The sequence below is a fragment of the Myodes glareolus genome, chromosome 6 (genome assembly GCF_982192425.1).
Source record: "Myodes glareolus chromosome 6, mMyoGla1.1, whole genome shotgun sequence".
Classification (NCBI taxonomy): domain Eukaryota; kingdom Metazoa; phylum Chordata; class Mammalia; order Rodentia; family Cricetidae; genus Myodes; species Myodes glareolus.
Window position 1 is genome coordinate 113651667 of NC_142031.1, and position 26922 is coordinate 113678588.

The 26922-nt window shown below is 43.4% G+C and overlaps 1 protein-coding gene and 1 non-coding gene across 2 annotated transcripts in view; one reads left to right on the forward strand and one right to left on the reverse strand.

The window, feature by feature from the left end:
* Rheb (Ras homolog, mTORC1 binding) overlaps positions 1-19759 on the reverse strand; it is a 41104-nt gene extending 21345 nt beyond the window's left edge. The window contains exon 1 of the mRNA XM_048440233.3: positions 19452-19759. Within this exon, the coding sequence (XP_048296190.1) occupies positions 19452-19503 (52 nt within the window). The 5' untranslated portion in view covers positions 19504-19759. The remainder of the gene's footprint in view (positions 1-19451) is intronic.
* On the forward strand, positions 15911-16016 carry LOC125404496 (U6 spliceosomal RNA). The gene has a single exon (XR_007233295.1). It is a non-coding gene; the product is annotated as a U6 spliceosomal RNA (small nuclear RNA).
* Positions 19760-26922: the final 7163 nt, after the last annotated feature.

The window sequence follows — 26922 nt, forward strand, 5'->3', positions numbered from 1 at the left end:
GCAGGGGTATCCATTACCACTACTGTACTAAATCTAGAACACAATCATTCTGGAACACAATGACTCCTGTTCTTTGAAGTGCTGGGGACTATACCCAGGGACTTAAACACACGAAGGACAAACTCTTAACACTGAGTGACAATCTCATTCTACCCCCAATTCTTAACATGCAAGATAGTGATGTCCTGTACAACCTAACAGTGGCATCATTTGTAATCTCACCTCTACAGCACTTTGGTTACCTGTCTTCTGGCTATGCCAGGAAGCAAGTGCTGGTCACAATGACCCAAACTACTGTTCCTGTGCCTAGCACCTGCTAAGGACCAGTCAATCAGTCTTGGGCATTCAGCCAACAAACTCTCTTTCTAGCAGTCATCACCTCATCCAGAACAACTCTGAAGCAATGTTTTCAAAGTGGGGGTAATGAACCACTGGATCATGAGATTGAGTTACTGAGCCATGACCCATACTGTTTTCTTAAGAAACAGAAACACTGGACTTAATGCAAATAAAGGTGTTGGGAAACTTTTGTTTCAAATTTGGACACACTTATAACTGGGTGACGATATAAAATGTATGATTATAGGCTGCAGTTGAAAGGGTAGAAATATACTTCTATAGAGTGGAGTTCCACAGTGTAACGGTCAGCACTCTGACTCAGAAATATACTACTGTAACCTTGACTCTTAATTTTTAACCTCTACAGGTTTCGCTTCCTTTAGCCCCAAGATAAATCATTTCCTTCCACTCTTTGGTCAGAGGCCTCTAATTTCCTTTTTCTAAGCCTTCTGATAAACCTGTGATCCTAATCTAGACAACTGCTACTGTGAGGCAGTTCAGCATCTTTGGGCCTTAGGGTTCATAAGCTAGGTCTTCTCCTCTAGCCACCTCTGTAACTCCCTTTTCTTCTACACTAGCAGTTCTAAGTGCTAAGTGTACCCCCAACAAACTAGCATTACAGGGTACTTGATATCAAGTTCACCCAAACCTCCTTAGCAGAACTCTAGTACAGGAGTATCAGCAAGTGTCTCCTCTCCCTGCATGTCCTGCCATTGTGCAACAAGTGGAATTATTATCGAATCTAGCATCCAAGGGGTTCCCCCAATGCTCTAATTTCTACCAGCAGCTCAGAATATCAGCATTTAAACCCAATAGACACAGTCAGGATTATAATGTGCCACAACCCGTGATACCAAGGACATTCATAATCTCTTGATTACTGCTATCCTCCAGGTACCAAGTTGAACATTAAGCACTATTCATGCAGCCTGTGTACTGGAAAGCACATCTGGCCATCTGACATCACCCCCAGCAACTCAAGGGAAGAGGCTGGCACACTATCTTTCTAACAGAGGCTGTCCTATCATCCCCTTGTTCTCTATCTAGTTCTTCTCTGCCACCTCTGAACTTTCTCTCCCTAAAACAGTTCTAAACAGATCCTCTTCCAGTTCACTCCACCCCACGGAGCTTGTGCCACGTCTGTCTCTGAAGTATTTTTGAATCCCAAAGACTATACCTACTTATGGTCCATATGCTTCCAGGACAAAGGAACACCTTCCTAGGTGCAGTAGCTAGGTGCTGGGGTTGTAGTGACAAAATATTGCCAATTAGGTTGCTTAAAACAATGGAGGAGCTGGAGAGATGGCTCAGTGGTTAAGAGCACTGACTGCTCTTCCAGAGGACCCAGGTTCAATTCCCAGCATCCACAAGGCAACTCACAACTGTCTGTAACTTCAGTTCCAGGGGATCCTGAACCTTCACAGAGACATACATGTAGAAAAAAACACCAATGCACATAAAACAAATTATTTTTTTTTTAAAAAAAGGATGCAACTGAAAAACTACTGGAAAACACATCCTCAACTTACTCTCCCAGCTGGTGATAATCTAGAACTTCTGGATGTGCCTGTGGGAACAGCGTTCCTACAAAACTGCAATCCGGTTTGCTCTTTCCTGTTACTGCATTTGCTTCAACCTTCGCTCCTAGTTTCAGCAGTTATATAGAAATGTTTCTACAGCCAAGGTTAGCTCACAAGCCATCTATCTTTCTTCCATTTGCCTGGGAACATTTCATCCTTCTATAAACTTGTAAGGTCTTTGTAAAAGAAACAGGAACTGGCACTGTCTGCTAGTAGCTGGCTTGAGAGGAAGAGGCCAGTAAGAAACCCAAAGGGGCTTTTCTGTGAGTGTTTGAGATAGGGGTGGCACATGGAATAGGGCAAGTCACAGACCCTCAACAGGAACTGAGTTCCCCACTAGGGAGATAAGGCAGGGAGAGATAAAGGCTGATGATAAACTAAGTAAGATGGGGGCAATCTGAAGGAAACAAGAAAAAAAAAAAACCCAAACATGATGAACCTCAATCTACATTCCTAGACAAATCAAGATTCCATTAGTAAGACAAAACAGTGTGATGGTCATTTGACGGTATCTAGGTCTCCTAGAAGACACAGTTCTGGTATGTTCATGAGTGTGCTTGAGAGGTTTTTAACTGAGAATGGAATATTCACCCTGAATATGTGCAGCATCATCTCATGGGCTGGCATCCTGGTTGAGGAAAAGGCAAAGCCAGGCTAGCAACAATACTCATCTCTTTCTGCTTCTTGACTACAGATAACATGACCAGCTGTCTCACATTCTCTCCCTCCCTTCCACAAAAGACTACGTCCTTAAATTGTGAGCCAAGATAAAACTTTTCTTCCTCAAGTTGCTTCTGGTAAGGTGTTTGGTCACAGCAGTAAGAAAAATAACTCATACAAACAGCCATCAAAATTAACTGCCAAAAAACAAAACAAAAAAATGAAAGCAAACAAAACAAATTTTTTTAAAAAAAAAAGCCAAAACTTTTGAGTTTCCAAAACAATTATCAAAGCATTGTTTTATTTTTTTAAACTTATGAAGAAAACAAACAAATAACAACAACAACAACAAAAACCAGTCAGGCATAGTGGCACACAGCTTTGTGCAGAGGCAGGCAGATTTCTGTGAGTTCAAGGCCAGGCCCATCCACACAACAAGTTCTAGGACAGCCAGGGTTACACTGAGAGATCCAGGCCTACGACACAAACAACTTATGGGAGGAGAGGGGAGGAAAGCAAACTCAGAGATGAAACACAAGTAAATATGAATTAAGGAAAACAAAACAAAAACCAAAAGAACCCCCAAAACATCTGGTGGGAGGTGGTGATGCACACCTTTAATCCCAGCACCCTCAGGAGGCAGAGGCAGCTGGACCTCTGATCAGGTTTAGGACAGTCTGGTCTACAGAGTGAGTTCCAAGACAGCCAGGATACACAAAGAAATCCTGGGGGCAGGGTGGAGAACAAGAACAAGAAAACAAAACAAACACCCAAAACAAGACCTTTCATAATGACTGAGGGGCTGCAGAGATGGCTCAGCAGGCAAGAACACTGACTGCTTTTCTGGAGGACTCAGGTTCTATTTCCAGCACCCACATGGTACACAGACAGACATGCAGGCAAAACACTCAAATACATAAAAATAAATGTATCTTTTAAAAAATCATGACTGAATGTTTTTTAAAAACTGGTGTCTCAGGACTGGAAAGACAACTCAAGTCAGTAAAGTATGTGCCCTACGAGCATGAGGATCTAAGCTCCAGCCCCCACCCCCGAGCCTATGTGAAAAAACAAGTATGGCGGTATGATGTGTAGTCCCAATACTGGAGAGGCAAGGACAGGCTGACTGCCAAGGACTGCTGGCTAGCTAGTCCATCTGGCAAGCTCGAGGTGAGTGAGAGACCCTCCTTTAAACAAAGGGCAAGGTGAATGGTGCCTAAGGCAAGGACAGCTGAGGCTGGCCTTGGGTTTGCATGCAGACAGGCATCTTCTGAAACATGTTCTTTGCCTAGCACTTAATATTTAAAAGATATGAACTTAAGTTTCAAGTAAAAATGGAATAATTCTGGCAATTTCCAGAATAAAACAAAAACCAACCCTATATAACAATCACCATTCTCCATTTCTAGGAATTCATTCCCTTCACCATACAATATCGGCTAATGGCAGCTTGATGGGAAGCAGGAGGCGGAGAAAGAACACTGACGAATAAGGTCTGTAAAACATCCTGATTTCAGAAACATTTTAATTAAAGGAAACAGAATAGGGGAGAAGGTTTAGGATGCAAGCTCAAGATTATGGTATGAGTTCCATGAGATGAAAAATTAAGGGGGCTGGAGAGATGGCTCAGAGGTTAAGAGCATTGCCTGTTCTTCCAAAGGTCCTGAGTTCAATTCCCAGCAACCACATGGTGGCTCACAACCATCTGTAATGAGGCCTGGTGCCCTCTTCTGGACTGAAGAATGAATACTGTATACATAATAAGCAAATAAATAAATATTTAAAAAAAATAAGTTCTAAAGGCCTCAAATCCTCAAAACATCATGTATAAAGCATAGTAAATACTACATATTTAATACCTGGCCATTAAATTCTATTACAATATTCCCTGAATCAGCTTAGCTTTCCCCAAATTATGATCAATACAACTTGGGAGGGGAAAACATCTGTATTCCAGGAACAGTTATCAAGCCAAGAGTAGTATTGGCATAAGACAGGCATGAAAGGATACAGAGTTCAGGAAAAGAGCCATATACAAGCATGATCAACTGATTTTTGGCAGAAGTGCAAAGGCAAGTCAAAGGAGAAAGTACAGTATTTTCGACACATGGTGCTCAAACAACTGGACTTTCATATTGACACACTCACAAAATTAGTGAAACACAGAAACCCAAGGCAGACCTAGCTAGTACCCTATTTAAAAAGCATATGATCAAAAGCAGATCATAAACTTAAATATAAAATAAAAACTATGAAACAACTTTTTGTTTTGTTTTTGTAGACAGGGTTTTTCTATGTAGCCCTTGCTGTCCTCGAACTCAGAGATCTGCCTGCCATTGTCTCCTGAGCACTGGGATTAAAGGCGTGTGCCACCGCCAGCCCAGAGATTATAAAAAAGGAAATTTATTTTAATTCATCAAAATTAAGGGCTATGGGACCAGGGAGGTGGCTCAGTTGGCAAAATGCATACTGCACAGGCTTAAGGACCCGATGAGCTCAACACTCAGCATCCACATAAGAAAAGTTGGATGTGGGCCAGGCAGTAGTGGCACCTGCCTTTAATCCCAGCACTTGGAAGGCAGAGGCAGGCAGAGCTAGTTCCAGTACAGCAAGGAATGTTACACAGAGAGACCCTATTTCGAAAAAAGAAAAGTTGGATGTAGTAGCTCACAGCTGTAACTTCCACCCTGTTGCAAAATATGAGATTGAGAGCAATCAAGGAAGACACTCCACATCTACTTCTGGTCCCCACCTGCACACCTGAAACCACCCCCCTACAAACACACACACACACACACACACACACACACACACACACACACACAGAGAGAGAGAGAGAGAGAGAGACAGAGAGACAGAGAGAGACAGAGAGACAGAGAGTCAGAGTCAGAGATAGAGACAGACAGACAGAGAGAGGAGAGAGAGACAGAAAGAGTACACTCTGAGACTCTTATTAAGGCAATGAAAATATAAACTATGGATCTGCAGGGACATTCAAAACACTGTATGCAGAGTAAATGCAGAAACCAGCAAAGTAAAAAGGGACCATAGTGGGGGCGGGTCAGAGAAGGTACAAGTGATATGAAGGAGGAAATGGCAAAAATGGGGGAGGAGGAAGGACATCATTCTATATGGGAGGTGGAGGTAAATAAATGAAGGGGGGAAGGAGGATAAAATAACAATAAGGATGTCTCAAAAATTCATAACGCATAAGGAATCATACTATTAACTATGTATCTAAAATGCCTATAGTACATGTGAGTCAGTATATAAATATACATATATAATCTAAATGAGAATTTCCACCTGTGCTGACAATGCTGCCCCAAAGATTCATAGAGCATCTAACAAGAACCTCAACACCCAGTCCTTATTACTAAAGACACCATGTACTTCAGACATGGGCCCAGAGGCCCCAAGCTAGATCTAACCCGAAAGCCTCCTCCCCGAGACTATCTTTCATGGTATCAGAAGGCACCTTGAAAGTTTCCAAGAAGGGAAGTAACAATCCTTCCCAGCTATGATGCCTATGAACCACAAACTGACCAAGATGGCGCCATAACCCTAAGAGTGCAGTAGTGGCATGCACTATTTGGCAGTAACCAACAGCTCTGTAATGGGATTTAGGACCAGCTCAACAGGAGGGAACCATGCCTGGTACTGGTTAGTGAAGTCATGAATCTTGGAGGAGAACTTAAAAACACCATTTTACTAAGTCAGCAAAATCCGTCAGTAGAGTCCTTTATGTGGGTTCTAGAGACTGAACTCAGGTTACCAGATTTGTGGCAAGTACCTTTACCCTCTAAGCCATCTGACCAGTCTTGTGGTCACTTTGAGTTGAAGGTGTACATATATATGCAGAGTCACCAAGGATACTTTCTGAAAACATATACCTATGTCAGCATCCTCATTTTACAGGAATTACATAGGAACAAATGTGTACTTTGGGAAAGTGGTCACCATGACTCTTAACATGAGTGTCATTTGCCAGCATAGGATCTGATGAGGGCATGGATACCAACAATGCAAACGCTTTCCTAATTTTTTGCTATGTAGCCCTGGTTGTCCTTAAACTCATGGGCATAATGCCTTCCAAGTCTGGGATTACAAGTGTGCTTGGCTTGAATAAATACCTTTTTTTTTCTTTTCTTTTTTTAAAGACAGGCTCTCAGGCCTAGTGGTGGTGGTTCACACCTCTAATCCCAGCACTCAGGAAGAGGAGGCAGGTGGTGGATCTCTTTTGGTTCAATGTCAGCCTGATCTACAGAGCAAGTTCCAGGACAGCCAGGGATACACAGAGAAACCCTGCTGCAAAAAATTAAAATAAAACAAATAAAGAAAGACAGGGTTTCATGTTAGTCTTACCTCAAACTTGCTATGTAGTTGAGGGTGACCTTGAATGTCTAATTGTTCTGCCTATCCCCAAATCCTGGGATTGGTCATTTACCGTCACATCAGATTTTGGGTGATGCTGGGGTTGCAGCCCAGGGCTTCAGGCTGCTCAGGCAAGTACTCTAGCAACTGAACTACATCCTTAACCCCAGCTGTTTAACAGAAACTCATGTGAGACACTGTTTTATTAGAGTTTGCAAAACACTTTCACATGAATCATCTCACTTGTTTCTATGAGTTAAGCAGGGTTGACATCATCTTATTCTTTCTCACAACATACCCAAACTTTAAAAACAGATGCTAACAGAAGTAAAAAAAAAAAAAAAAGGAAGGTTAAGGTATGGTTATTATTAGTGATGAATACAAGGCAGAGTAAGTAAAACTGGATCAAGAAGTAAAACAAGAATATATTCAAGTGTATCTCACATGAATGACTGAATTACATAAATGAGGAATTTTAGTAGCTGTCATAAGTTATTAAACTAAAGGAGAAAAAGTGGTGCTTAGGGAGGCCAGCGAACTGATTCCCTTAAGACCCTTGAAATAGAACATTCATCTTCTAGGATGACTTACAGAAAAAGCCAAGGTGGAGACAAACTACAGAAAATTAAATAACTGGCAATGAAAAAAAAAAATCCTAGATTTGGTTCAAAACTGGTGGGTAAGCTGGGATGTGAGTGGGCAGGGAAAAGAGCCCCTCCTCAAAAAAAAAATTTATAAAAAGGCTAAGGCGGGGGAGGGGGGTTGGCAAGGTAACTCAGTATGTAAAAGTGCTTGTCACCATGCCTGACCACCTGAGTTCCATCCTGTTACTCACACGGTGGAGAACCAACTCTTTCATACTGTCCACATGTGTGTTGTGGCAAATACATTCAGGTTAAAAAAAAAAAAGGCAGTATTAAAACAGCAGCTTTGATGAATTAAAGAACATAAAATCTAAGATTGCCTGAAATAGACATGTGACAGCTAAACGATTATATTTATAAAGAAATTTGTTTAAACAAAATTTTGTGTCTAGTTTATTCCAACAACACTTCTCAAACCTTGCTCAGTACTGCTCAGGAGCCATACATGGACATCAGTTATCTGAAACACAGCAGGTAGCCCTGACATATGTACATAAGAATTTGAAGGTTAAATATGAAAAAAATTTTAAATCATATGTTGAGATGATGTATTGTGCTAAATTAAACTTCACTGGTTTCCTTTTAAAATGGCTACTAGAAAATCTAATATCTGTGCTGACAGTTTATTGCTCTTGACTAATGATGCTCTGTATATAGGCCTCAGAGAACAGGAGTATCCTACTTGTATAAATTTGGCTCAATTAAAATAAATTAAGCCCCAGAAGATGGGCAGACAGGCAGACACTTAACATCCTTGCGTGGCTAACTCAGCAGTACGTCCACTTGGGCTTTGCACCTTCACTTGTCCCTGGCATATCAAAGAAACAACCAACCCTAAAGTGAGAAGGGAAGTTAGAGAAAACCCTTGGTTGACATTAAGGAACAAGGGGTAGAAAAAGGTTCCCAGCACAGCCACTTGCTCTACAACTGTGGGGTCACTGCTAGGGTCTCTATAGCCAGAAGTCAGGCAGATGCAAAAATGAATCTTATCCAGCCTCTTGCCATGGTCCTGTCATAGGTTTTCTCCTTATAGTCAGAGGCAACACTGTCAGCTCACACTAGCAGTATACAGGTGATAACAACAGTCCCCACCAGAAGCCGATCTCCTCTGTTACCCTCCGACACCTTGAACTGGCCCACAACTCAGTCTTTCCAATTCTACTCTTGTCTTCCCCACCTTCTTCCCACAGTACAGGAGATTTTTCTGGAGATGTAAAATGAATTATGGACCAGGGGACAAATCTGACCCCACAATCTGTTTAGTATTTATGAGTTAAAAGTAGGTGTGCATGTTTTTCTATGTTTCATTCGCTGTGGAAGGGGATGGGGGACAGACAAGGATGGGACAGGACAACTAGTATTTTATATCAGAAAAATCAAATAAAATTCCCTATTTAAAACTCATAATATAGTTTCATTGAACACAATTACAGTCGTCTGTCAATGCACTGCCTTTGTCTGCTTTTGCACTACAAGGGCAAAGGAGAAGAGCTGCAACAGGAGGCATCTGGCCTGCAAAGCTTAGATAATTCACTACCTGGCCTGCTTCACAAAGTCATAGAGATCATTATATTTATTGCTTAAAATCCTTCACTGACCTCCTACTGTTTCTAGGGAAAGTCTATAACTTAGCATATAGCTCAGCTCTACCTTCCTCCCCACTCACATTTTGCTCATCTATATCCTTGTCCTGTAGTAGAACCATACTGTCTTTTCTTAGGAGACACTCTTCCATCTCTGTGGCCATATTAGTTCTCCCTCTGACTGTCTCTCTCGAGGATTTCACTAGACTAGCAATTACACACTAGTTATATGCTTGGTACAGGGACAGAGAATACATTCAGACATTTAACCAACATCTGTTTGAGTAAGTAACACGAGGCACTTTAAATCCACAGACTGCCCCTGCAATCAACAGTGCAGTGTGTTCAGCTATGGAGTGACTTGATGGACAGTTGATAAAGCCTGGACTCTTCCTCCAGAAGCATGCCCACAATTTCAGGGACAGCTCCCAGAGAAGAGCCTCTACTATAGGGTTGGCGACATTCAACTGACACTAAAGACTGAGGAAAAAATTCTACCCATGAATCAGTTTGGCTGAATTGGTTCACAGAGAAAACACATCCTGCTAAGATTCCTGGAAAACCTGTTTCTCAACCTATATGGCTTAGGTGATTTTTTTTTCCATAAGTTTTCCTGTAATGTAAATTTTAGACTATGCTGCAGATGAATTTTGTGGGTCTTTTCTCTCTGGGAGCAAATTTTTTTTTTGGTATTGCAAAAGTACAGCATTTATTCACATACAGACAAAAAGGCACAAATTCTACTAAATAGTTTTCTGAGAGCATTCTTAATGATGATTTGATTCAAATCTTTGCCCACCACACAAACAGCAGCATTAGGCATTCCTATTTCTATCCAGGATCATAAGGACCAAAGTATTTTCTAAATCACACATAAGCTTCTCAACAGAGGGACTGGAAAGTGCAGATTATTTTTCCACTACCACTCATGCCATGGAAATTAATCATCATGATGAACTTTTGGCGGGGGGGGGGGGCGCGGCTGTGCACGCATGTGCGTGTATTGTGTGCATGTATTTCTGACAGGCTCTCATTGTGTAGCTCTGGCTCAAGAGTTACTGCGTAGACCAGGCTGGCCTCCAACTTAACAAGATCCACCTGCCTCTTTCTCTAGACTCCAGGATTAAAAGTGTGCACCACCACACCTGGCACTGCTGGGTATATCTTAATTCAGTCACTTACAAAACTTATGACCAACAAAGCAAACCTCTAGTTTAATCTCTTTACAGTAGGTTTCATATGTGATTTAGATCTTAAAACCAACCAGGTTACTGGAGAGATGGCTTAGGGGTTCAGAGCACTAACTATTCTTATAGAGGTTCTTAGCTCAATTCCCAGCAACCACATTTTGGCTCACAACCATCTACAATAAGCTCTGATGTGCTCTTCTGACATGCAAGCAGAACACTCACACATAAAATACAAGCAAATAAAATTTAAAAAACAGCCAAATAGGGCTAACAAGACAGGGCAAAGGTGCCTACACCTAACCCAAGTTCCATCGCTGGGACCCACATGATGGGAGGAAAGAAACTAATTTCCTTAGGTTGTATTCTGACCTCTCCAAGCACACCATGGTGCCTGCAGGTACACATGCACACACATATGCACAGCGCGCACACACACGCTCCTGCTAAATATTAGCTAGATAATTGAATAAAAGACATAAATCTCAGAACAGTACTTACCTTATAAAACTATATCAATGGTAAGAGCCAATTATTTGCATCCTGTTTACAAATGATTTATCATGCCATCATGTAGCTAACATTCAATTCTTAACTTTGAAAAAAAACCCCTAGTTTAAAAATATTGCTGAAATATTAATTTATGTTTCAAAATCCATCAATAGTCTTTCTGCAGACAAGTACAACAAAGAGAAATGACAGTCTGGGCTCAATGATATTACAGTTAAGAAACAAAGTCATCAAGACACAGTTCATTTCATCATGAGTTCATTACTCTGCTCTATCTACAGGAAAATACAAAGTCTAGAAGCTTTCTATTCTGACCTAATACCAATTTAGATGTAAAACTCCCGGTCAGGTATAGTGATGCATCCAGCACCCAGGAAGGAGAGGCACGAAGATCTCTGTGAGTTCTAGGCCAGACTTGCAGTGAGTTCCAGGACAACCAGGACTATGTAGAGAAACCCTATCTCTAAAATAAAATAAAAAATAAAGAAAATTCCCATGCCCTATAGTTAACTTCAGAAGCCAAAGAATTTAGAAATTTTGAAATGTAATAACAATATTCAAAGCTCTTTCTGTTTTGAGATATCAATGAAGCAATTCATGTGACATAAAAGTCCCAGCAGTTTGTACAGTTAGTTTAAGAAATCCTGAGAGAGCCAGCAGGGATGGTCGTGTCCCAGTAATTGGGGGGCAGAGGCAGGCAGATCTCTGTGAGTTCAAGGCCAGCCTGGTCTATAGAGTAAGTTCCGGAGTAGCCAGAGATACACAGAGAAATCTTGTCTCGAAAGAAATAAAAAAAGAAATCCTATCCTAAGAGCACTTTAGCAAGTGTTAAAGTTAATGTGATACTTCATATTGCTTCCCATTCCTACAAGCATGACCAAATTCAGTTTTCAATTAGTGAACTAGGTAACAATCCACTTGCGGGCAACATTAGAAATCAACAACAGTTCATCATTTTGGACCTTCAATTAAGAAAAACACTGTACATTAATGACTTCCTCTACTACAACAGGTAGAGGCAGCTGGTTTTCATGTTGTGATACAGCTCCTATTTTTATTTACGTAGCTCCCTCAACTTTCAGTGAGGCCTGTATTTATAAAACCACATTTTCATATACTGATTGCATGCTGCCAGTGGTAATTTTATTTAATCTTCAGAAACTTCAGTATTACCAAGTACAAAGTCAACAGCACATCCAAAAGAGGCCAAGGAAAGTGTATACATAGAGATTTCCTCTTGCAACTCACAGCTCACTACTCAGCATGAATGACTTTCCAAAGTTCCTTTGAGGCCCTGCAACTTGTGCTCGCCTCTCCAACTTCATTTCTTATTCTCACCTCATTATGCCTTTACCACCCCCAGCTTCCTTCCGTTCAACCACGCCAAGATCTTTCTTGCCTCGCTAAATCCTCCTTGGCTCTTACAAGAAATACTAGGGAACCTCTCCTAGGCAGCTCTAAGACATATCCTTGCCAATCTTATGTACAATGCACCCACTTTTGATTTAACTTTATACAACAGAAAGTAGCAAGATCCCAGCATACTATAGTCCCATGACATCAAAAGTGTGGTCTTTGGACTTCTGGAACCATCTCCAGGATTCATAAGGTGGAAACATCACCAAGTCAGCCACTGTATTATGTTCACATTTGTACAAAAGATGCAAATGCAATGGTAATGCCTGTGTGGGTATTCCTTACAGCAGGTACAAACCAAGCTGTGAATCACTTTATTCTCCATCACCATTCTCACAAAGGGAAAGGGGGCCACTTTCACTTATCACTGTCATTTGAGAACACAGGAAGAGTGATTAAGTTTTTTTGAGTCTTGACCCTTGCACGTCTTTTTAGTGTTTTCCCAAGAGGACCAACAAGATGGCTCAACAGGTAGAGGTGCTTGCTGTGCAAGTCTGAAGGGCCATGAGAAAGTGAAAGGAGACAAGAGACTCCTGAAGGTTGTCCTTTGACTCAACACATGAGCCATAGCAGGTGCATTGCTACAAAAGGTAGTAGTAATAATAATAACTCTGCATGATGAAACAGAATATTTGAGTAACACTTCTGTTACACACAGAAATATGACTGTCTCCAAGAACAGAGTAACTGAGAGACATCTGCACCAGCCACTTTATCACATTTTTTTAAATTTTTTTCAAACAATCTTTTCTAACTTTACATACCAATCCCAGTTCCCTCTCCCTCCCTTCCTCTCGCTTCCCCCCCTCTATCAGATCTTTTTTACTTGGAAGAATAACAACAATCATTAGTTCAAATTCAATGGGGTTTTTAGTGTTGTTGTTGTTTTTAAAGACATTAAGGAAATAAGCACTCAGCTGGGCACAACGGTATTTCATGTAATTTTAGTGCTTGGAAGAGGAGGCAGGGAAGTTTACTGAAAGTTGTAGGCTAGCCTGAGCTAAGACCCTATTTCCCTACTGTCTTCCCACCCTTCTGGGAAGAAAAAAGTCACCAAGTGAAATAAAAATTGGTACTGCAGCGTCAAAATTCCAACTGTTAAGGAAGAAATTGGAATTTTAAAAAGCCCTTTTAACCCCCTTTCAGTGTTACTGGGAATTAACAAGAGCCTAGAACATGCAAGGCAGATAGATGCTCTACCAATTTTTCTGGCCTGTCTTCATTCTGCAGTTACCAGGGCCAGCCTTAAACTTGTGATCCTTCCTCCTCCATTCCCAAGTAGCTGGGATTATGGGCTTGTACCATCAGTCCCAGCCCGGAAAAGTGTTAAAGAAAAAAAATATGTTATATGGGTGGTTTTGCCTGCATGAATACTTGTATATTACATGTGTATACTGCCCAAGGAAGTCATAAGAAGGCATTGAATTCCCTTGGGACTAGTTATAGCCTGTTGCGAGCTGCATGTGGGTGCTGGGACCTCGAACCTAGGTCAGTGTTCTTAAGCACTAAGCCATCTCTCCAGACCCTGGAAAAGCTTTTAACAGCACCTTAATATTGATGACTTCTCTGTAGTTGGTAAAAGTATTAGCAAATGTAATTTTAAAGAATCTGCGTATTAAATGAACAAACATGGAAGTTCTAACAGTAGCCCAAGTTCCACAGCACAGCCAGGTATAAGAGCCACTCAGAGCATAAAGTAGAACAATGTGGTTTAATGCAAAGCAAACAAGGCAACTCAACAATAAGACAGCAGACTGCACACAGTACCAGTCTAAGACCAACCACTATCAGGTGCCAGTGAGATGGATCAGTGCATAAAGAGAAAACCAACTTCCCTAAGATGTCCTCTAACCTCCAAATGTATCCCATGTGCATGGCCTCAAATAAATAGACTAGTAAGACACTGTTGGCTACTACTTACAGAGGTTTAGTGCATACCAAAGATACACGACCATCTCAAAAGTTATTAAAAACTCACCCCTTCCAACTATTCATCTGTTAAAGGTTGATTTTCACCTCATACTGGAATGAAATCAGGAGCAGATGCAAACTTTTTTTTTAAAAAATCAATTCTTAAAAGATTCTTTCATGGGGGCTAGAGAGGTGGCGCAGTGGTTGAGAGCACTTGCTGCTCTTGCAGAGGACCCAGGTTTGATTCTCAGCACCCACACAGTAGCTCACAATCATTTGCAAACTCCAGTCCCAGAGGAATGCCCTCTTATCTTAAAAACACCTGCATGCATGCACGCAAAACACTCACACACAAAATAAATCAATCTTAAAAAAAAAATCGATGCCATCGATGATGGCACGCCTTTTATCCCAGCACTCAGGGGGCAGAGGTAGGAGGATCTCTAGGAGTTCAAGGCCAGCCTGGTCTATAAAGTAAGTTCCTGGATTCTGCTCCTTATCTACTGAGAAACCCTGTCTTGAAAAACAAAACAAAACAAAAATTCTTTAAAATCTGAAAAGTACCCTATGGAAAACTAGTTGATTTACGAGTAGAAACTGGCAAATTAGTCCTACACACAAGGGGCTAAAAAATAGGCAAAACAATTTTGAAAAAAATAAACAAACCAAAACCCACAAAGATTCCTATGTCCGTACTGACTATGACAGCAGAGTAATGTGAAGGAGACTGTGGGTTGATGTAAGGACAAACAGATCAGCAAAGTTCAGCAGAAGGGAAGATCTCAGAACAAGCCCTGAAGTCCATGCACATTTCATTTTCCACGAAGGGTCTTCTAACAGGCTGAAACAAGTTAGACCCTTCTCTCGCAGCACACATACTAACCTCAAGCAGGTCATAAGCCTCAATGTAGGAGCTGAATATAAAATGTTCAAAAAAGGCAGCACTAAAGCTACACTGTTTGCTGTGAGTTTCCTGGCTATGACACCAAAAGCAAAAAGTGTAAAAGGAAACAGGGAAACTGGAAACACAATTTCACTGTCATAGATGGAAGAAATCGTTTATAAATCATATATACTCTGAGCAGTTAAAGTCATGCAGACAAAGAGAAGGTAAGGATGAAGGCAAATACCAAGCCTCATACACTGCTGCTAGGAATGTAAAGTGAGAGGTTGGGGAAAAGTTTGACAGTTCCTCAAAATGTCAAACAGGGATACCTCAGGTCTCAGCAATTTCATTCCTAGGGAACAACCAAGGAAAATGAAAACAGGAATATTTTACTGGAATGTTTATAACACTATTATTTGAAGAAGCCAAGAAATAAAAACAATTCATATCTCTAATAGAAAAATGTGGTAAACTCACATTAATGGAATATTATTCAGCCACAAATAGGAACAAGGTATCGATATATAATGCAATATAGATTATTATTAGAGATAGGCTAAATGAAAGATGTCAGTCACAAAGTACCATATGTATACTATGCCTTTTACATGAGAGGTCCAGAGTAAGTAAGTAAATAAAAACAGAAGGCAAATTAGTAGTTGCCAGGGGCTGAGTGGTGAGAACTGCTATGAGCACAGGACTTTTTGGTACTTATGGACATCAAAACTGGATCCCCAGAGCTCATGTGGTGGAAGGAAAGAACAACTCCCACATGCTGATGCAGCATGCACGCTTGCCCAGCAAATTAATAAAATAGCAAGTGCTCACTTTGGTACACACGAACTGAAATTGGAACCACACAGAGAAGATTAGCATGGCCCCCGCACATGAATGACACACACATTCATGAAGTGTTCCATATTAAAAAAAAAAAAGTTTTAACATCTGGTCATACAAAATCATACTCATAAGTGTGAGCTCTGCTTATTCCTTTATACAGAACAATGAACAGGACTGATAAAGCCTTACAAAAGTGGCCACTATTGGACTACCCTGCTTAGACACAACGCACACTACCAAGTACACACTGGTAGGTTGTGTCCATGGCAAACAGGTTTAAACCATATTTCTTTAAAAACAAAACTACACACACACTAAACATATTTTGTATGGTAAACTCGTGTGTGTGTGTGTGTGTGTGTGCGCAGAGGCTAAAGAAGCAAGGTGTTCTCTTCTATCACTCTCCACCTCCCGACAGGGTCTCACTGGAACTGGAGCTCTCTGCTTTTAGACAGGCAGGTGGCCAGCAAACTCCAGCTAGCTCTCCTCCTGTCTGTCCCCACAAGCTCACCACTGCCTTGCCCAGCTTTTTACAAGGGTTCTGAGATTTGAACTCAGGTCCCCATAGCTGCACAGAAAGCACCCTTACTTGTTGAGTATCCTCCCAGCCCTCACCACAATTTCTTAACAGATTATGTCAGAAAAGAACAAGATAATTTAACGGGACAGAATCTAATGTGACTGTGTACTATTGGGAACTACCGAACATATGATGATACCTTTCCCTATAAGAATCCAACAGCATAGCGTGTTCTGACAAGGTAATCCTTCTACTCTCAGTGAACCAAACCACGGCCACTTGATAAACTTCCACATTCCTATGATCCCATTTCTCCTAGTAATATAAGATTACACACGGCAAAATAAGCTTTTGGAAAGATGGTCTAATGACAAACTAGATTAGCAAACACTCTGGAAGATATTCCAGAGAAAGACTACCAGATTGAAGATAATTTACTTTGACAGTTTTGATTGGCTCCTCACTGTTAAGGACTCCTCAGCTGTAGGAGCAACACGGCACCATGAGGAAGCTGCTGCATGTGGCCACCTCCCTAAAAGCTAGACTGGATTCTAGGTGACACTGAGGTAATGTGTCCTTACAAACTTCCCTACTGCAAACACCAGGAAAAAAACCACAGGGGAAAAACTGCACAATTTTCCCTTTTGGTAAGTTTATCAATGTTTCAACAAATGAAAATTTTGAAAGTCTAATAATAAAACAATCACATTCCAGTTTTTGCTGAAGGCAAACTTAAAAGTCTGTAGCATGATCATGTAACAATGCCAAGCAGTCTGGTCGAGAGAACATTTTAAAAAGCATGGTTTCTAGATGAGCCCATTTCTATGCTTTATTATCAACACAACTGCTTAGAATCTCTCTCTCTCTCTCTCTCTCTCTCTCTCTCTCTCTCTCACACACACACACACACACACACACACACACACACACGAAACACTGAAATTCCTATACTCTGGCACCAAACACGTTTCTAAGTTCTAAGAAGTCTGAATAGTGGGCAATACCCGGAAAGAGTGGCTAGCAAGTGCAATCATGCTGGCAAAAGGCCAACCCGACTCCTTTGCATAGAATCCAGAAGCTATAAAATATTCCTTTCACATGAAAGTAAACTAAAGTCAAATGCAACACTGAAAGTAAGGTAGCTTCTCCAAAGTATCTTTTACTTTAATCACTACACTTGAAAACTACTGAGAACAGTATGATATGGAAATACGACACATGGAGGGCACTGAGAATAGGTTGACAGCTCTGCATCCCTCCGCAGGCTAGCACTGCATTAACAAATAGCAGCGGAGAGTAAATGCTTATGAAGAAAAGGCTAAGAGCACACCTATGCCAGACCAGTCTGGGCTTTCACAGACCAGTCTGGGCTAGAGTCCAGGACCACTTGGTTACAGAAGAACCTAAAAATCAGAATGTACCTAAAAAATCAGAATGACTTTCTATTGGACATAAATTCTTTAGCAAAGGATACAAAACACTAAATTTATTTAAATCTATTGTTAGTTCAAACATTTCAAGGGGAGATAAAATCCAGACCTTTAGAACATCCTCTTGGGTTGAAAACAGGTAGCCCAACTACTTGTGACTTATGCCTTGCTCATTCAAGATTGTTATCTTCAAGGAGTTAGCACTCTGTATATTTATCTGATTAGAGGGTGCTCAATCAAGGGCCAGGTTCTATTACGATCCCATTCTCCAAATTTGGAGGGAATTCAGAAAACAAGCAACACTATGGTGATCCAGGCAACCAACAACATTAGATCAGGAGTTCCATACTGATGTTTAGTAAAGGGTCTCAAGACACGGAAACCCGTGTTAATCTAAGGCTGCAATTGTTAAGCAGTCACCGACTCTTCCCCACCCCATTAAGTTCTGTTCCGTGTTACGTTTCCACTCTGGGCACCCCCTCTCACATTGTCTCTAATCTTCCATTCCCTCCCTAAGGATTTTCTCCAGCTCTTAAGGGACGGTGAAAGGATGAGTAAGCAGGCCGAGACATATCTTGGTCAAAGAGCACAGACCCTGGCACCAGCAGCGGAAAGCAGAATGGAAAGCTTCACAGGGAGTCCGTCCAATGGGGACGGCTTTCCTACGGGAGTTAGGGCCACCTCGTTTCTTAATCAGACTTCAATCTACCCCACCTCCCACTTGCTTCTTCTCCACTCCTCGGCGGTCCCTCTTTCAAGTGAATTTTTCTGGAGACAGTAACACCTTTCAAGCAGCACTTAAAGATGAACGTGATATTCCCAGGTTCCGCCGGTCAAAGACAATAAAGCCTCACCCTGCAGCACGGTTAAGTTCAAACGTCCTGTTTCACAAGATGGACCGAATACTACTTGTCTCGACACCGGATCATTCCCCACCCCACCCAAGCCAAGCCCACCTCTATTCGGCAATAAAGGTGACCGCTAGGAGCAACTTCAAATGTGTGTCAACCGCTCGGTGGTGGTGTGGGGGAAACAAAAGGACTTCTGAATTACTTTAACAGCCTGATTCCGAGTGCCTGGCCTTGTTTCTCCCTAAAGAAAAATAGGACACCGAGAATTCGGAGATGTCTTCCTCGCCTTTACTACTCTGGCCGCCAACAACTACCTAGCGGGCTTCTCAGGGGCTCAGTACAGGTTTCTTCAAGGCAGAAACTTGCCCTCGGTGGCTAAACATCTTGGAAGTTTCCCTGCTTTCTTTAAAAGGTTTAACTTCTCTACAGACGGAAAGGACGCAAGGAGTGGTTTCCTTTGTTGAAATGCCCGGGATGAGTTGAACTGCTGGGAAAAGAGTGTGCTCAGAGAAGGAGGGACAAATGCGGGGACCCGACTAGGCTGTCCCCGGCCGCCTAGAGGCCTGCGGCCCCCGCCACCTGTCCGCCGCGCCCGGGGACAGGGGAAGGCGCCGCTACCTCCACTCAAAATGGAGGTTATGAAACGCGCGCCGCCCGCCCGCCACATGGCCGGGCCGCGTCCTGGGGCTCAGACCCCGGTACCGCCGGGCAGCCACTCACCCACAGACCGGTAGCCCAGGATGGCGATCTTCCGGGACTTGGACTGCGGCATCTTGGCGGCCTGCTCAGCCCCGGCCCAACCACATCAACCGCGGCGGCGGCGGCTCCTCCGGCTCAGACTATCGGCGGCGGGTGCGCCGGGAGAACGCGGCATACAGAGCGCGGCAGCGGGCGCGGCTGCCTGTCGCTGGCTCGTCTCTAGCTCGCTCAACCGCCCGGAACCGACGGCGCGGGCCCTCCCCCAACAACACACCCACGTGACCGCGCGCGGCCGCGTCAGCGCCGCCTCCCGCCGCCGCCTCCCGGCCCGGAACGCGCGGAGAAGGGGGGTGCGCGTCGGGGGAACGTTTTACTTTAAAGGGAGAAAGCGGAGACGCCCCAAGGCCCCCGGAAAAGTCACGACCGAAACTCGCTGCGTCATGACCCTCCCACCTACTTCCGCCGCTTTTTAATTACGACAGTCTTGCCCGCGTTCTGACTGGACGGCTTCCAGACAGCCGCGCGATGACGCAATGGAAACTCCGTCTACCATTGGGGATTATCAGGGGGCGGAGCCAGGGTGAGGCGCTGCTCAGCGGGGAGCTAAAAATAAAATTTGGCTGCGTTTGCGCCGCTGAGCGCCTGCGTGGTTCGAAAGCGTGGCCCTACCGGCGGGTGGGTAGGTGAGCCCGCGGGAAGGTCGTCAATGATTGGCTAATTTGGGCCGTGGGGGCGGAACCAACTGCGAGGAGCGCGGTGATTGGTGAAGTGCAGAGCCGTTGGACGACTTGCGTCTGCTGGCCCTTAAAAGGCTCGAGGCGCGTGGCCCTAGCCGGCTGGCTGTGCGTTGGCACAACCTCTCTTGAATCTTGTTTATTTTTTAAATTATCGTCCTGCCAGGTTAGCGTTAGTCTGGGCTTAATGTGGGTGGTGACTAATCCTTATTCGTGGCTGAGGGACTGTGGGAAGAATGGAATCTGTGCAGATTCCAAATGTCAGAAATTCCATTAAAAGCAGCACGAACTGCCCTGCCGAATCGGACCCAGGAGACCCGCGGGGCGCACCTTGCGTGGAACGGCGTATGCGTGGGAGCCCTGCAGCCAGATCAGCGCGTCTTTCACACGGAACACACAGAAGTTTCTGGAGAAACTTGAAAGTCAGCCATTGTCAAGAAGACTGAGGGAAAGCAGGAGACTTTGCTTTCTGATGTGGGCAGGCCGCGCCTGAAAAGGGAAGGTTGGCATATTTTCTACAAAAGGCGTACTGGCAGAGAGCCCCTTGCCTCCAGAGAACTAGAGAAGAGGAGTTAGGACATCCTCATGTTAAAAAGCAGGAAGGAAAGACAGTGTCTAGGCCTAGTTCATGGAAGCCCGAGTTGAAAGCTAGGCTTGGAAGAAGATACCAAGAACAGCATGCTTTGTCCTTCATGATAGACTTATTTTTAGGGTCTCATGTAGCCCACCTGGAATTCTTAGCAATCCATCTGCCTCTGCCTCCCTAGTGCTGGGATTAAAGGTTGCCCCACCACCTTGAGCTGATTGTCCTATCTTTACCCAGGTGCTAGGATACAGGCTACCAAACCATGTCTATTTGGTGCTAAGGATTGAACCTAGGATGTACATTAGGCAAGTACGCAGACAACCGGACTACCCAGCAGCCTGGCAGTGGTGGTCCACATCTTTAATCCCAGCACTCGGGAGGCAGAGGCAGGCAGATCTCTATGAGTTCGAGACCAGCTTGGCCTGCAAAAGCTAGTTCCAGGACATCTAGGACTGTTACACAGAGAAACCCTGTCTCAAAAAACAAAACAAAACAAAAAAGTATCCAGCAAGATAACTCAGCCAGTAAAAGGACATGCTATGTAAGCCTCACAACCTGACTTTGATTCATGGATCCCAAGATGGAAAAAGAACGGTGCCCAAGAGTTGTCCTTTGACTTCTACATCCCATTCTATTGTATGCCCACATCTGCACATGCACACACACAATAATAGAACACTATACAAATGACATGCTATGCATAGTGATGGTCTGTATGTGAGTTGTGTGTATTTATTTATACATATATGCTATTGTATTATGTTCTGAGAGCTGCTAAAATATATCTTCGAGTTCCCACAAAAAGTTTAAAAATAGCCAGACAGTGGTGGCACATGCCTTTAATCCCAGCACTTGGGAGGCAGAGGCAGGCGGATCTATGAGTTTGAGACCAGCCTGGTCTACAAGAGCTAGTTCCAGGACAGACAGCGAAACCCTGTCTTGAAAAAAAAAAAAAAAAGGAAAGAAAGAAAGAGAAAAGAAAAGAAAATTTTAAAATACTGCTTTACCCTAGGAATTTTAGTAATCTGATCAAGAAGGAATTGAATTTTGCTGTCCTAAATCTCTTAGATGTTAGATTCGAGAATTCAAATGATTCTGTTATTCCACAGTGGATTGAATTCACTTACAAAGATGGCTCAGGGAGCTGGGCTGTGGTGGCACATGCTTTTAATTCCAACTTGGGAGGCAGGCTGAAGCTGATGGATCTCTGTGAGTTCAAAGCCAGCCTGGTCTACAAAACAAGTTCCAAGACAGCCAGGACTGTTACACAGCCTTGAAAAAAACAAATGAACAAAAGAAAATGTGTGATACTGTTTCTTTATGGGAAATCTTGACCTTAACTGAAGTAGACACCTAAGAGTTTAACATTTTTATTTTAAATGTTTGAAGAGAAAAAGTGGAGATGAATTAGATTCATCATAATCTTGTCAAAACTCATTAGACTAACTTATTATGCCTCACAGAAGGCGTTCAAAATCTAACTAACAGTGCAGATCTGGGGAAACATGCCAAGCCATTTATGTGGGCAACTTGTTAAAAGCAGAGGGCCAGCTCTTACTCCTGTGGATAGAGACAGGCTTCCTCAGCAGAGGAATGGTCCTGTCTTGAGGATGAGTGTCATTTTGAGGAAGGTAAGTCCTCTGACTCTTACTGGGAAGAGAATCTTCCGTCTCTGAGCAAAGGCTCCAGCCAGTGCACCTCCCGAGACATGGAATTCACAGAGCTGCAAAAGTGAAGCGGGCCAGTTCCAAACCCTTGGAGGAAGCCACGTGCGACAGAGAACACTTAGCAAGGAGCTGAGAGGACAAGTCTAGGCTATGCAGCCACTGTGAACTCATTTCATTGTGGTTTGACTTTTGCTCCCCTCCAAAATGGCCTGTGGAAGCGCCATCCCTGTCAGAAAACTCTTAGCTGAAATAGGGCTACTGCAGGCATAATTCGTTAAGATGAAGTCATACTTCTTTTGGGACTTGGCTCCAAGATGACCAAAAAAAAAGGGAGAGACAATGGTTGTGCCAGAAAGGGCTGTGGCCATGTGCAGCCAATTCGCTGCACTAACTGTACCTGGTGCATACCCAAGGGCAAGGCCATTGAGAAGTTCATCAGTCCGAACACGATAGAGGCCACTGCCGTCAGGGACATATCCGAAGCAAGTGTCTTCAATACTTATGTGCTCCCCAAACTCTATATCAAGCTGCATGACTGTGTGGGCTGTGCTTTTTATAGCAAGGTATCCATCTTGGGAAGTTCTGAAGAACCGAACACCCTCACCATGATTTAGACCTGCTGGGGCTGCCCCACGACCCCCACCAAAGCCCATGAGAAGAGGCGGCTTCATAAAGGCAGAAGAAAACCCCTTGAAAAAAAGAGATGAAGTCATACTGTAGTGACTCCCAAGCCAGTATGGTAGTGACCTAGGAGGAGAGGAGACACAGGCATGAGGGAGATGGTCAGTGTGGCAGGAACTGAAGTGTTCCTGGGAGTGTGTGAAGCTGGAAGAAGGGAGGGAATGTACTTCTCATGACCCTTCAGAGAGAATGTCCAGGTTTCCGACTTTGGCCCTGTAGAATCCTGAGAAGAAATTTCCACTGTTTTTTTCTAATGTTTTTATTTAATTTTATTCCATGTGTGTTGGTGTGAGGGTGTCAGATTCCCTGGAACTGGAGTTACAGACAGTTGTGAGCTGCCATGTAGGTGCTGGGAATTGAACCTGGGTCCTCTGGAAGAGCAGTCAGTGCTCTTAACTACTGAGCCATCTCTTCAGCTCCTCCATTGTTTTAAGCAACCTAGTTGCCAATATTTTGTCACTACACCCCTAGGAAACTATATCACTCTCCTCAGATTTCCTAGCAATTTTATTCTAAGTTTGAATGTGGTTTCCAGGGCCTGCAGACGAAGTTTGGTTTGTCTCTCCACAGTCTGTAGCTAGTTTTCACCAACAAAAGGTTACTGACACACACATAGCCAGGCTATGGGGGTTGTTGGCACAGTGGCTGGTAAGGTGACTGGAGCAGCAGGCACAGGGCTCGCTCCTAAAAACCTGGGAGCTGTTCAGGAAAACCCAGGAGGGTGATTCCTTGCAGGAAAATGGGTGACAGCTTGTGGTCCAGTGAGGTTTATATGTGTCCTTCAAATGTACCTTAGATGTAGAATTTAGTCACTGCTATTCATAAGTTACTAAAACATATAATTAACAACACCGGCTCAGCCTAAGTGAAGGGTTAGCTCAGTATTGAATTTCATCCAAGTCATTAGGCTGTCGGGAACCTCTGTGGGGATGCAAGAAAGAAAAAAAATGGGACAATTTTTTTCTAAATGTTTTCATTTCAACATAAAATAATCAATTTTTGTTGATATGTAATATATAGATTCGTCATGATTTCCTCACTTGGTCTGTGTGACAGTGGCGTGTCATGACAGGTACTGAGATGGCACGTCAGGGAAGTCATGGCAGTTCCTTCACTGTGAAGTGCTCAGAATGTTGGGTGCTGCCTCCCCCCCCCGTCTTGTGGTTACTGTCAGCACAGTGGACCCTGACCTTGATCACCCAACTAGGTGTGTCACTGTCTAGGCGTTACAGCACCCATTTCTCTCCTGTTTAGTCTGTGCTCTTTGGAAGGTAGCCCCTGTGTTCAGTCCCTTTAAGGAATGGGAAGTAATGTGTTATGTCATTTCCCTCTGCCTGAGAATCTCCTTTAGCATCTCTTGTAATCTGCTGTACCCAAATTCTCTATCTGAAAATGTCTTTACCTTATTTCTTTGTCTTTTATTTAGAAGGTTATAGATTAACACATAGTCTATGAAATAGCACAGGAAGGCCTTATGTGCATTATGTAACATACTGCATAAGTAGAGGTAATATTAAGATTGAGTTCCTTATGTCATATTTAGAACTTACCAGCTTTACAGTCGCGTGTGTGTGTGTGTGCGTGTGTCCATGCTTCTTTCAGTCTTACTGCAGGCGTAGACCATATGACTGAACCCACAGCCCGGATATAGTTATGTCACCACAAAGCCTTGCCTTGTGCCGCCCTTTTATTCCTTTTCAGAAGGTCTTCTCCTTAGCGCTGGCCGCAGCGCTGGCTTCCAGAGATCTTGAAGAGCCTCCTGGTCAGTCCTCCAGAAACAACTCACGGAGGTGATGAACTTGGCTTCCACACTGAGAAGTGAACCACCTTTTTCTATGCTTGTTTGTGCTTTTGCTTTAACGACTTCTACAGAACCACTTGATGTTTTAGGAGTTTCCCCCTCTGTTTTGAAGTATTCTTGACCCTTTGACCCGACCCCAGTGTTGGTGGTTTTAAGTCTTTTCCATTCTGCTTTGATTTTTGTGTGTTTTTGGCTGGATATTTGCTCACTGGTGTTTAAAGTTCTCTGGCAGCAGAGGAAGTCTCTTTTAGAGAACAGTTTAAATACTGCGGAAGATTCCATCTTATTCCAAGGCTGTCTTTTTGTAATATAAAGCGGAACTTTACCTCCACGTTTATTAAATGCTGTCCAAGGTTCCACAGCCAAGAACGTGCTGTCTAAATGCCTGTTTCATTTTCAGGATGGAATTCTATCCTTCACTTGGTCTTAAGTATGTATGGGATCTTACGACAGGGCATAGTGAGAACAGTGGTCAGACGTGGAAACTGTGGGGCACCAGAAACAGACATGGGAGTTAAACTCAGTATTTCGATAAAGAAACAGAAGGAGTGCGTGCTGCTCTTGCAGAGTACTTGCTTGATCCTCAGCACCCGCACTGGGCAGCTCACAGCCTGGAACTCCAGCTTCAAGAGATCCAATACCTAGGACCTATGAGGGTGCCCGGGCTCACATTCACAGACCCTCATGCAGACACACACTCAGAAAAATGATAGAAGTATACCTTTGGAAGAGAGAAGATAGTTGCCACCAAATCTAGAATTTTAGGTAGAGTCTGGGTGTGTTTTCTTTCTGTGTCTTTATGATGTCCCATTTCCTCCCAGCCTTTTGTTTCTGATGCGAAAGCAGCCATCAGCTCTTGCTTCTTCCTCGCAGTGTGTTTCTGTGCACTTTCACCATTTCTCTTTATCTCTCATGTTCAGTAGCGTGTCTAGTGTCGGGTAGACGTCTCAGTGCTCAGCCTCACTTATGGGGTAGGGAATAAGGCGTTACACCATTTCCCTCTGCCTTCTGCGCGTAGTTGTTTAAAGTTTACTAACTTTTAAATTGTGAATTGCTGGGTGTTATGCAAGTTGAAAAAATTTCCAGTCACCATTTGAAGGAAAAGCAACTTGGTTAAATTCTCTTGTGGTTTAAATGAGAATGAGCCCAATAGGCTCATATATTGCGTGCTTAGTCCCCATGTGATGAACTGTTTGGGAAAGATTAGGAGGTGTGGTCCTGTACAACTAGGTCTGCTGATGGAGGGTGGGCTTTGAGGCTTTGAGGTGGGTGTCAGGTTCAGGCTCTCTCTTTCTGCCTACTGCCTACTGCCTACTGATCAGGAGGTAAAGCTTTCAGTGCTTCTGTGCCCATGCCTATCTGCTTCCCGACATGGCGATAATGGACTAACTCTCTAAAACTTTAAACAAATCACTAATTAAATGCTTTCTTTTATAAGAGTTGTCTTGGGGACAGGTAGTGGTAGTACACGCCTTTAATCCCAGCAGTTGGGAGGCAGAGGTAGGCAGTTCTCTGTGAGTTCGAGGCCAGACTGGTCTACAAGAGCTAGTTCCAGGACAGGCTTCAAAACTGCAGAGAAACCCTGTCTTGAAAAACAAAAAGAAGAAGAGGAGGAGGAAGAAGAAGAGGAAGAGGAGGAGGAGGAGGAACTGAGACACATTTACTTATTTTATTTTATTTGCGTATGAGGATATCACAACGTGTGTGGAGGTCAGAGGACAACTTGAAGGAGTCAGTTCTCTCCTTTCCACCAAGTGGGGCTAGGGGCTCAAACTCAGGTCATCAGGCTTAGTTTGCTGTGCCTTTGCCTGTTGGGCCTTCCAGTCACCATTTCTTCAAGTGCTTTCTCTACTCATGCCCTCTCCTATCACTTGAGAGGTGTATATGTCGTTTTTCCTTTGGCACAGAGGCTGCCCTTTAACCTACTGCTGTTTCAGCGAATGATTGCAGCTCCACAGCTACTGGCCTGCTCCTCTGGCAGTGACACGGTTGTGACCCAGGCAGCAGCCTGGCAGGAATACTG